General features: G+C 45.7%; 1 protein-coding gene across 1 annotated transcript in view; it reads left to right on the forward strand.

Annotated features, from left to right (window-relative positions):
• Nucleotides 1-6,024: 6,024 nt before the first annotated feature.
• LOC116827486 (CMRF35-like molecule 6) overlaps nucleotides 6,025-12,241 on the forward strand; it is a 15,674-nt gene continuing 9,457 nt past the window's right edge. Inside the window, 4 exon segments of the mRNA XM_075071812.1 lie at nucleotides 6,025-6,118; nucleotides 8,467-8,796; nucleotides 10,428-10,548; nucleotides 11,290-11,313. Coding sequence (XP_074927913.1) covers nucleotides 6,025-6,118; nucleotides 8,467-8,796; nucleotides 10,428-10,548; nucleotides 11,290-11,313 — 569 coding nt within the window.

Here is a 12,241-nt window from a genome sequence, read left to right on the forward strand (position 1 = left end):
TAAAGGTTAAGTGGAGGAAGGTTATTTCCGAGACACACACACAGATTTTATACTAGCTTCTTGCTGTTTCTCCAGGGAGCATGAATCAGTGTTCATGTCCTGCTCCCGGTCACTCCCAGCCTGGGCCAAGGAAGCTAATGATCCAACCAGCGAACCACATTCAGTGATGAATCCTGGTCACATGCTCCTGGAGGCAGCTTGTGCATATGCTAAGAAGCACAGGGAACATGCATGCTGGGGCAAGTGCCCCCCCTCAGATTTCTGCTTGACCTGCCAGGGTGGTGAGAGGGAGAGGGGCTCTATCCTTCTTCCACCATGCCTGCTCTTCGGCACATTGGGCCCCTGTCTCTGGCAGCCAGGCCCAAGCAGGGAGTGGAAGGGGAGGGCCCAGCTGATTCTCATGCTGGCTGCACCAGGTAGCTGCTCTGTGCAGTGCAGTAGCTGCCTGTGAAAGCCTGCCTGGGGAGGTGGTGGCTTCCACTCCCCACCTGGGCCCAGCTGCCAAGAACAGGGGCCAGCGAGCCAGAGCTCTCTCCCCTCCCTGCTTGCTCAGCCCCTGTCTCAGGCAGCCATGACGGGGTGGGGAGCGGAAGCTGGGGAACAGAGCAGCAACCCTGAGCAGCTACCTTCAGCCCCATGAGAAGTGCTCTGTCCTGCTCTCCGTCTGGCCCAGCTGCCAGGGACAGGGGCTGGATTGTGCAGGGAGGGAGGTGCAGCAGGAGGACAGAGCCCCCACCTTGCAGGTAACTGGTGGATTGTGGCCATCCCAGGCAAAGCTCAGGATGGAGGTCACTGGGGAAGGCACCAGGAGGAGGTTCCCTGGCCTCTGCTCAGCCCAGACTGGGCCGGCTTTGCTAGGCCCAGGGGCACATGTTCCCCACTCCTGTGGCCCCAGCTCCCAGGAACAGGTGGGATGGGCTACCCTGGCCCAGGGAGGTGGGGCTGGAAGTTCTTCCCAAAGGAGGCATGTGGAGTGGTCACATGCCCCCCCCCCCCTTTACACTGTATTTCCCCCCTCCCCAGTATCAATGTTTCTCCTCCCCACAGAGCGGCATCAAGCGCAAGAGACCCCTCCCTCTCACTGGCTCACAGCCTCAGAATGAGGGGTTCAGTGAAGCCTGCAAAGTACAATGCTGCCCCCTAGTGACTAATTAGCCTGAATGTTATTCTTCATCACAGCACAGTTCCAATTGAACGTTGATAATTTTTGTTAATTTCCCAGGTGGCAGCAGGGTGCTGTGTGTGGCACAAGGCAAATGAATGCTGATGGACACTCTCAAACCCTAGACACTTGCAGGCTAAGTGGCATGAAGATACAGAAATGAAGGTAGAAGGGTAGCTGTGTGTGCATGAGGTAATAGAGGTTTCATATATAGTTTTTCAGAACGTGATGAAATGTGAACGAGGGATATGATTGCAGTCCGGATTTCTGCTGCATTTGCTTCCATTTGAATTATTTTGCTCTGATCTATTTTTCATACATTTCTGAACTGACATGACATATATTTGCATTAAATGGTATAAAAATCAAGCTCTTAGTGGAATATGACTCCCTGTTTCAGCACTCAAGGGCTTCTCTGTCCAGCTCTATCATCTCTTAGTTCACTTCTAATCCCTTTTGAGAGCTCATTTGCAGTACAGCCAGAAAGTGCTTTTTCTGTTGTTTGAATCCCCTTTCTGCATGGAGCCTAATTTAAACACCTTTGTGGCACCAACCCAGATTGCTTCATGCACTTAATTTCAACCTGATGATCTGGCATTTTAGTGTTTAATGTTAAACACATGCCAGGAGTGAAGCTGTGCATCACCTATGCCTTTGGAGACTTCAGGCCCAAAGCATGGAGAGAAGACAGACAGCCTGTTTAATGTACAATCTGTGAACTAAGTTTCCTATGTTCACCCATCCACGAGCACATAGGTTAGAAAGAAGGGAAGCCCTGTGCTCTACAAGCCTGTCTAGGAGCCTGAGCAAGGTCATATATGGACAGGAGATCATGCACTTCCCTCCTCCCTCCAAACTACTCAGTACTCCCTGCTGCACATCTCTCATTCCTCTAGGTAACAGAAGACCCAGCTTCCACCCGTTCCAGTTTCCAAGCCATAAGACACTCTCCCACACACTCCTATCATATAAGGCTCAGTTCTCCTTCCAGTGACAAAACCCTTTAACCCTTCCTAACTGCTAAATCCCCCTCCTTTCCTTCTAGCCGATGAATTCATTTGGACCTTCTCACTTTCCATCTCCCTGAGGCCCTGCCTAACTTATTCACCACCTAGTGAATCCCAGCACTAACCTTGCCCTGGACCATTGCCCATGCAGAGGTGCATCAGCGATGAAACGAGCAGTCAGCACTTTCATTTCATTGTAGGTGCATATTGGGAATTTTGTCACATATCTCACTATAGGCAGTGAGAGTAGCACCACTTATACATAAGGATGCCTGACACTTCCCCATTACAAGACCTGGTTTCTAATAACTCTGCCTTTACGTAGTACTCTAGATTGTTGCTTCACAGGGGAGAGGAGATGCCACACTGGTCAAAGTGGCTGTAGCAGACACTCCCACAAGCCACAGGTCTCTTCTCGGGAGGAAAAAGTTTAAGTTAATAAAATGAAAGAGATTTGGAAAACTCATTTTCCTTGAGTAGATCTTTTCAACAAGTGTGCCTGGCTGAAAGGGGGAGGTCTGAGGTACATCTAGAAAATAAGGGAATTTTAACAGCAGCAGCATCTGGAATGGAGGATTTGTTTAGCTGCTTTTCATTCTTCTACCTCAAGGTGTGCAATGAAAAAGCTCAGTCACAGGCCCTAGACCTCTGAGAGTGCCAACTTTTGGTGTAGTAAAGAGCAGAAACACTGACATTATGCCACCATTAGGTTTCAGAATTAACACCAGATTGCAATCAACGTGGCAGCTCACATATGAGCTATTCTTTCTGGCTGCCTTCTCACATTGCTGCATCAGTTTATACTTTGGCTCATGTTTTCAAAAGTTCTCTACAACCATAAAGGATGGAAATAGGAAGGATTTTCTATTTTAAATGAAAGTTTAGATTCTAGAATATGGGTTGGTGGGAAGGAACAGCAGGTGCAGAATAATAGTGGGCCCTGCTTATAGGAATGAAATGTGATACAGGTAGGATAGACTGCCAGGTGGTGTGTTCAGCACTTCTCCAGTTAGAAGGGAAAACTCCTTTGTGTTCTGTTTTGTTTTGGGTTTGTTGTTCTGGTTTTGAAAGAGGATTTTGTGGCTAATGCATCTAATTCAGAAAGTACTGACATTGCATTTCATACTTCCCACTTACAGATACAGCCCTAGATTTCTAGAACTTGACACTTTTCTTATGGAATTTGAGTTCCTTCTTTGGTGCACCAGAATGAACTCAACATGTAATTTCTGCACAATACTAACAACCCAAGTCTCCAGTGGAGTGGGTAAGTGTGACAGTCTGTGCCCTTATGTTCACCATTTTTGCAAGACGATGATCATTTCTGTACAAAGTATGCTTTGTGAGGTATCGTTTGAAAGCTCAGAATCTGCTGATCATCAAATAAAATAAGGGTGGCAACATTGTATGTAAAGTTACAAGATTCTACTGCATAACATTCCTGAGACATGTTCCAAGTTTAGAAAGCAGGCACAAGCCAGTTCCTCACAAACAAAAGGCAAATTGATGCCTCAGTCCGTTGTCCACAAAATCAGATGGCCTCTCCTTCCTTGGCAGGAAGAAGGGGGTGAGTGAGAAATCTACATTTTGACAAACAGCTGGGGTTTCCTGTCTCCTCGGACCTTCTGTTTCCTGAATCTCAGCTGAAGATGAATTCTTGCAAAAGAGAAATGGCTATAAGAGAAGAAGGTAAATGCCCCAAAGGTTTTCTTCCTCCCGTCCTCTCTGCTAACGGCATCAACAATATCTGAAGGACAAGGAAAGGAGCATTAGGGACAGGAGGAGAGGTCCTGGCTGAAAGGCATCCAGCCAGTAAGACTTAAAAAGCACGTGATGAGAGAAAGCTTTGCTTTGAATTCTTTTAGCCTGGTCAGTTAGGTATTAGTTGCGTTTTACCTTTTATTTCTTTGTAACCAGTTCTGACTTTTATGTCTCCTTACTTGTGATCACTTAAGATCTTTCCTTCTGTAGTCCATAAATGTGTTCTATCTAAACCAGTGTGTTTGGATTGAAGTGTTTGGGAAACTCCATTTGGGATGACAGGATTTGTGCATAGCATTTTCTACTGATGAATGACGGACTTCGTATGAGCTTGTGTTGTCCAGGAGGGCACTGGAAAGTGCAAGACACATTCCCGGAGGAAAGTCTGGGACTGAGAGTTTGCTGGTGTTTCCTTGTAGTGTAATTCATGAGTGGCTGGCATAGCACTCATATAATAGAACTGGGAGTGATTTGCATGCTGGAGGCTGGATGTGAGCAAGCCAGGAGCGGTTGCTCTCACAGTGAAGCAGTTTAAAAGGCATCCCAGCTTGAAAAAGTGAGGGAAAAAGAGCAGTTCAGGCGGTACCTGGGGAATGTCACAGTAAGGAAGAATTTTCATAAGGACAGCTGTTGTGCGGGGCTGCAACCAGATTATTAGCCCAGCATTGGGCAACAGCTGGAGTTCTAGTGCATGTCAGTGTACAGGCATTAATATCCCTCTAAATAGTGGGGAGACCTCTCGTGGGTGTCCCTGTCTTCTCTATCAGAAGTGTATATTTGTAGCTAGGTGTTGTATATAGTTAGTAAACACATAGTTGTTTGGAACCCAACTGTGTTCATGTGGTTTCCTCTTATTTTTAATGTTGTGTTGAGAGCAAAGACAACAGCGAGGCACCAATACTATGGTGGTTAATGTGGTTTAAGTAGAGTCAGTCCCTAGACTGTGTCCTCTGCCTTTGGTTACAGAGCAGGCAACAGAGATGTTCCTGTGCAATATTGTTGCAATGAAGTTCTGAACACTTAAGATACAGGGAGAGATACACGACTAGAGCGGGCCAGGAAATTATCCCTCCTGCACAAACAATGATGCAAAACCAGAAATTCTCATTTTTTTGATGATTTTTTTTTATGTTTTCACCAAAATAAAGCCCCCCAAAACATTCAGCTCCTGAACATGGAAAATTTCATTTTCATGAAAACCCCAACAATTGTGATGAAAACAGAAATTTATGGAAAAAATTCTATCTGCTCAAAAAGCCATTTTCCATCAACAAAGCTTTTTGATAGAAGATTTATGATCATTCTGTCTCTGCAGATACTCTTCCCTTCCTTGCTAGGTGGGCCCCTTCTCTGCTCAGCTCTCTTGCTTCTCAAAGCAGCATCCCACAGTTGAGAAAGCTGAAGCCCTCCTGGTGACACCATGTGCGGAGCCAGGCATTCACCTCCATTCACTTCTCACATTGTAATCACTAGGCAAATTTGATGACTGGTCTGCTAGAGTATAAGTGAAAGCAGAGTCCAGCCCATTAAGAATATAGTGAAGACAGCTTATTTTTAGTGGCTCTGTTGACTTTTAGTACATTTGCCTTCTCCCTATATTGAGTCTGAGCCTACTAGGTCTAAGCAGCCTCTGCACTGGGTGCCTTCAACTCCCACAGACTAACAGGAATTGAAGGTGCTGATGCTGAGCACCCAACAGGATCAGGCCCATAATGCTAGGTTTCTTGGGGGTTATTAAATCTAAAACCATCCACCCACTTTGTCTCTTGTTTTAGGCATTGGGTAACCCCAGTAACTTGTGCTTTGGGGGCACTTTGAGATGTTCCATTCTGGGAGGGGTCCAGGAGTTAAGAATTAGAATGACCAGACGGTGAAACAGAAACATTAGACAGATCTGGTTTCCTCTGAATAAAGGCGGTTGAAATGACACATTCTAAAAAACCCACCCCCACAGAATGAGACCATTCAGCTGCCACAAGTTCTAAAGGAAGTGAAACAGTCAAGAGAAAAGAAGTCTGAAACGAAATCCATTTGTCAGTATGCTTTAGATTTGAGAAAACATAGAGCCCTGCCTTCACTGAGACTGCACCGGAGATGCAGATAGCTACCTTCAGTCCACCTTCTCTATCTGAAGAGAGAACAGGGACCCTGAGGAGTTTTCTTGTCTGGACTTGGATTCTTTTCCCAGGTGAGACGGGATTCTTTATGTCAATAGAAATAGACCCAAGAGGCAGACCTGCTCCCACTGGGGCAATAGGCGCTGTGGCTGCTACGCATTTCTGCAGTCAGGTCCCCTACCCAAGAGTCTCACATTAGGCACAGGTTTGAACAGATGACAGGAGAGAATGTCCTAGTTTAAAGCCAGCCTGCAGGGATCCCCATGGACTTGGAGAAAATGTCCTACCTAAAAGGCAAAACAGTTCAATGCTGCAGTGGGTTGAAGTGGTTTAGAAGATCTCACAAACCAGGGCCTTTAGTACCACAGTTTCTCCATTAAGATAGGGGAAGGAATTACCTCCCACAAGTTTAATAATTGTACCCTTCCCTGCCACCAATGGGTCTGGAGGATTGTCCTCTAACTTCCTTTAACACATTTTCCTCTCCTCCCTCAAACCCCATGCGGCAAGCTGGTCTGAGAAGGAATTTCACTGCAGTCAAGTGCTCTGCAGATGGTAGTAACATCCCCAGTGCAGTCACTTCCAAGTGGGATGCAGACTGGTTATGCACCTATTTTTTGTTTGCTTGCTTTTTAAATAGCATTGTAAGGTTGAGTTTTCCATGTCACATATGTGACAAAGGAGAACAAGTGGCACTGAAAGGCACTGGGACCTGGGCTCCTAAGTCAATTAGACACATCTGACAAATCTGACCAATGCAGCGAGTATTTCTATCTGAAAAGGCACAAAAGGAGAACAATGCCATGATTTGTTGGGGACAGGAAGGAGATGAGAAAAGAGCCAAGACACACTCACTGCGTGTAAAACTACTGCAGCCATCATTCAGATGGACCAGGGGACTCTCACAAGCAAACACCTTAGTCTGAGTGGAAATCTCTTAGAGGTTGGCTTGGGTACCGTACTGGGAAGTGGTGACCTGCAGGTTGGTGGTGGTAGCTGAACACCATTGCATACTAATGTGTAAAGCAGTCATTTGATCACAGAGATGACTGACAAGTGTGATGCCCATTGCCAAGCATCAGGTGTCCAGAGTTTGTTTCATACTCAGTTTAGTCTCCTACTTCCTATGTAACATAGGTCCTTGTGACCTTGCTTGTTCCCTCCATCCATCCCAAAGGTTAACTAGAGCAGCAGTGGGTTCCCTCCATGTTCAGAAGTGATGCTAAGGCAATAGTTTAGCTGATCTCAGCAATGTCAACTTGAAGGAGGCTCTCCAATACCCTGCCCAGCACAGGAGTGTCTGAGCATATGATAGGAGATAAAGCATGTAGAAGATTTTCATACTCTCCTAAACTGGTTAGTCATTCTCCCCCTCTCCCCATATAATAAAGTTGTGGGAAAGCTAAGTCAGGGAATCCTCTATGGCAGTCTCAGGTTCACTGTCCTAGATGAGCAGACGCTGTGTTTTAGTAGGATACTAACAAAAAAAGCAGAATGGGGATTTTTTTATGTTTCTTTTTGGCTTTGGATTTATGTGGGGGTGGGAAGACGAGGTGAGGTCCCAGATGATTCCATCTCCCCACTACCCCTCACTGGGAACAAATTGTCTTACACCTATTGGCTATTCATCATAATCTTAAGGCCCAGCTCCTGCATTACCATAGCATGTGTTTCTCAGAGGCGGCCAGCATGGCTGCACGTGGCCGCCAGGAGCTTTTCGTGCAGTCACAGCCTCCTGGGAGGGAGGGGGACGAAAGCAGTGTTAACAAACATACAGATGTCACTTTTCACGGAAACAGACTTACTAGCTAGCAAGCCCTAAAAAAAGCAACCACCCAAACACCAAAAAGACAAGAACATGCAAAGCACCTGTTTTGTTTCTATTCTATTTAGGTCCAGTAAAGAATAGAGACAACTGTACATTATTTTTATTATCGAGTCTGCAATAAAAACCTAGCTAAATGAATGACAATGATTTGAACATGGATATGTGAATATTTATTTATTTTTCCTAAAGTTAATTAAAGTACGTTAGGAAAAAGCATCAGAACGGCCACCACTGAATTGGTGGCTGCACTCAGAGGCCACCAAAACATTTCTTGTGAGACCTGTCCTCCCAACACCCCTATGAGGCAGGAAGGCACCATTATTCCCAAAGGAACTGAAGCAGACAGAGATGAAGAAACTTGCCCTGGGTCAATACACAGTCTGTGGCAGACTGGGGACTTGGATCCAGATCTCCTAAGGGCCAGGCTATCAACTTTCACCACCTTAGATCCACCCAAAAGCAGCTGTCTCCTTCCACACAGGACTATCCATGCACAAAAGGCTGATCTGGCTAACTAGTTCTGAACTGTGCCTCTTTGTCACTGGTTTTTGCTCAGGAGGAAAGCAATGAAAGCAATTCTGTCTTTTGCAGGCTGTTGGTCTCTGACCGGTCCTGGGGAGGTGAGCGGCCCCTTGGGCGGGTCGGTGTCTGTGCAGTGTCAGTACAATGAGAGGTCCCAGAACTATATGAAATACTGGTGCAGAGGAGAAGAGTGGTTATCCTGCTCCATAGCTGTTCAGACCACCAGTGCAGAGGCCGAGGTGACGCGGGGCAGAGTCTCCATCCAAGACAATCGCATACAGGGCATGTTCACTGTGACTATGGAGAGCCTGGCACTGGGCGACCAGGATGTTTACTGGTGTGGGATAGAGATGGTCGGCTTTGACAAGATGTTTGCTGTCAATGTGTCTGTTTTCCCAGGTAAGTCCTTTAAGTGTGTGACGTGTTGTGCCAGTCACCCAGCACTGTGAGCAGCATGGCTGCTGCTAAGCTAGGAGGCAGCGCCCTGGCACACCAGCTTGTCTGCCCAAGCAGCACACTCCTGAGGACTCTGCCAGTCCAAACCTCGCCTGACAGGTAGCAAAAAGTGAACTGCAATTACCGAGTTCCCAGGGTTCTTTGCAGCCACCAGGCCATCTCACTGGACACTCACAGTAAAGTTATTGCCTTTGCTGGCTCCAAAGAGGCAGAACACGCACTAGCCTGTTAGTTTAGCTGAGGATTTCACCTCTCAGTTTAATACACAGCTCTGAGCAGATTTTTTAATAAAAACAGAGTAGCTTTGTTAACAAAGAGCAGATATGTAGGCGATATAAGGAAGAACAGAAGACACAAGTCACACAAAACAAAAACACGCTTTCTAGTGACTGAAACTTAATTCAGCAAGTTACAATCTTTGTCTAAGCAGGTTTCTCATCTATAGTCAGTTCCCAGAGACATCAACCCCCTTGGGTTAAGGATCCACCTTTGTCCCATTACCAGAGCTCTGGCTTCATGTCCCATGAGTGATGGATGCCAAAATGGCTTTCTGATTATATTTCCCAAAGTGTATAGTGTCTGTTTCAAGTGGTAGGAAGGCGACCCGGGGGTGCAGGCTCCATCCACACTCATGATTGTTAAGCTGTCTCTGCCCCCACTCAGTCACTCGTTAAGCTTGATGGTGCATTGTTTACCTTACATGTAGATGTACTTTCCATTGTCATCTGCGATATTCCCTAGCTTAGTTCAGATTGGAGACACAAACAACATTCCTTTGTCTGGGACAGGCTGGGCTTATGCACGGGTTGCAAACCACCTTTTAAGAACACATTTTCCAGCACGTGTCTATAGTTCTTTATACACTGCCCATACCTCCAGCACGCAATAACATCAATGAGCAGCTTGTTATCAGTTTGCATAGGATACCATATATGACACCGTTCAGAGATAGATTCTGACAACAGCGTGTTGGGGCAATGAGTGATGAGAGTTAGGAGGAAGCTGCCTGCATGGTTATGTTATTTCAAAATGGTCCATAATGGGGTTTCTTGCACCTTTTTCTGAAGCAACAGAGGGAAGGGGAGGGGAAGCCAGGGCCTATCTGCTCACTTCTTGGCCAATAATGCAGGATGAGGCATTTAAACACCATGTGCTCATATCAGAATAGTTCTGTCTCATTTCCTACCTCTCTGCCATCATTGATCCCTGCAGAGGAAACCAAGTCTTGCTCACTCTCCCCAGTCCCTCAATATTGTTGGAGTTCCCCCCAAACCTCTTCCACTTAGCTCCCCAAGAACTCAGTCAGACTCCTGTCTCGTCTCAGGTTCCCTTTTTTGATATATAGCAAAGTTACGTTATCTCACTGGGGGCCATCAGCAGTTGAAGTAGGATACAGAATTACAGCTACTGTGTTAAAACACCACCACACCATCTTTCTGCACTTGGAATGGCCTAGCTAGTACACACGTCAAGGAGCTTTAATAGCCCAGCCACCATGAAGACAGGAGCCGGCTCGAACAGGAAATCAATGAACAAGGGCTTGGTAATACAGTTCTGTCTGCTTTCATCTACAGTTGTTCCTACCTCACCACTGACGACACCAAAAAAGGACATGACCGTTGCCACCTCCCCATGGACTGTTCCTGAAGTGGAAAAATCCACCTCCTCCTTTAACAGTAATCATGCTCCTACTGGGTGAGTGCCAAAACTCATGCTGGAGGCACTGTAAGGTCTCCTTTCACCAACTCTAGGGCAGGTCTGGGGTTTCTACACTGTGCTCGAAGTCCAGGATACAATCCCTAGAGAGGCCAAGGATTTAAGTCAAACTCATGCAGCATGAAGGATTCTAGAACTCACAGGTCTCTGCACACCAGAGGCATTGAAAAAAAGGATTTTTAGCTGAGTTCATGAGTTGAGACAGGGGCATTTATCATCTAAGTCAGAGCCAGACAGTCCTGCTGTTCTACAGTCCTTCCTGTCCTGCAAACTATTTTCTGCCCTGGAAGGTGAATTCCATTGCATTATACTGTATTAAACTCACACTTGCAAACAAAAAGAAAGCAAAAACCACCCCCCCACACTCACCACTCTTCCAGTCTGACATGGTCCAATTTTAAAGTGCTAGCACTGCATCTCCCCTCACATCTGGCCTGCAGGACTCTTGCTATTCTATTGGGCTTTCCAGTCAGGAAGATATACTGTACATGTCAATCACATGACAGAATAGCTGATTTTCTCATCTTGAAGTTGTTATCCATTGTTTCCTTCACACTGCAGCAGAAGAAGTTTACAAACCCCAGCTCTGGAAGGGGTTTGTGACATTAAATTCTGTGTGATTGTCTCTTTAATTTTTTTAATCAGAAAAAGCAAAAATTCATGGCAAAAAATACAGTGCAAGTCTGTAATTGAATAACTTCTCACACTTTTCTTCCACAGATTTCCAAGCACTTTACAAAGGAGGTCAGTATCATTAACACCATTTTATGGATGGAGAAACTGAGGCATGAGAGGTAATATGACTTGCTCAGGGTCACCCAGCAGGCCAGTGGCAGAGCCAGGAATAGAACCCAGGTCTCCTGATGATGGGGCTAGTGCTCTAACCACTAGGTAACACTGCCATCCCTAAACAGAACAGAGGGTTTACCCTTGCTCAGCTGAAAATAATCTGAGAGTTTTACTTGATCATTTAATTAAATCAATTTAATCAATAAAGAGAGTTTGTTTTTAAAATGCCAACCACAGTGGCCCTGTTAGGTCACTACAATCACACCCACTACTGTCACACTCTGTAGGTTTTTGCTGAGATAAGACCTTTGTTAGGCACTATGCTGAGGCCAGCAAACTCATGTCTCTGGTCACCTGGGCCCAGATCCTCAGATGAATTTAGGCGCTTAACACTCATTCAGGTCAGGGGGAGTTAGACATCTAAATGTCTTTAAAGACCTAGGCCCTAGCACACGTTTAAACTCAGCTATGCAGAGAGGAAAGCTGGAACTGCTTTAGATTGCCAGATTTTCCTTTGCAGAATGGTTTCTGTTTATTCAATTTGATGTTGAAATCCAGCGTCACAAGGTGTCAGCCTCAGTTATGCAACTGACTCAATGTGCTTTTTTGATGCAAGTCTCTGTACTTGTGCCTCAGTTTCCCAGTTGTAAAAAACAGACAGGAGTTGGCTAATACTTACCCATCCCTTCCAACAACTTGAGAGGGGAGCAAGACCAAAGCAGATTGTGAAGAACTTCAAAAAGATCTCACAAAACTAAGTGATTGGGCAACAAAATGGCAAATGAAATTTAATGTGGATAAATGTAAAGTAATGCACAGACACTGGAAAATAACCCACTATAATACATTGATGGGAGCTAATTTAGCCACACTGAGTCAGGAA

The sequence above is a fragment of the Chelonoidis abingdonii genome, chromosome 13 (genome assembly GCF_003597395.2).
Source record: "Chelonoidis abingdonii isolate Lonesome George chromosome 13, CheloAbing_2.0, whole genome shotgun sequence".
Classification (NCBI taxonomy): domain Eukaryota; kingdom Metazoa; phylum Chordata; order Testudines; family Testudinidae; genus Chelonoidis; species Chelonoidis abingdonii.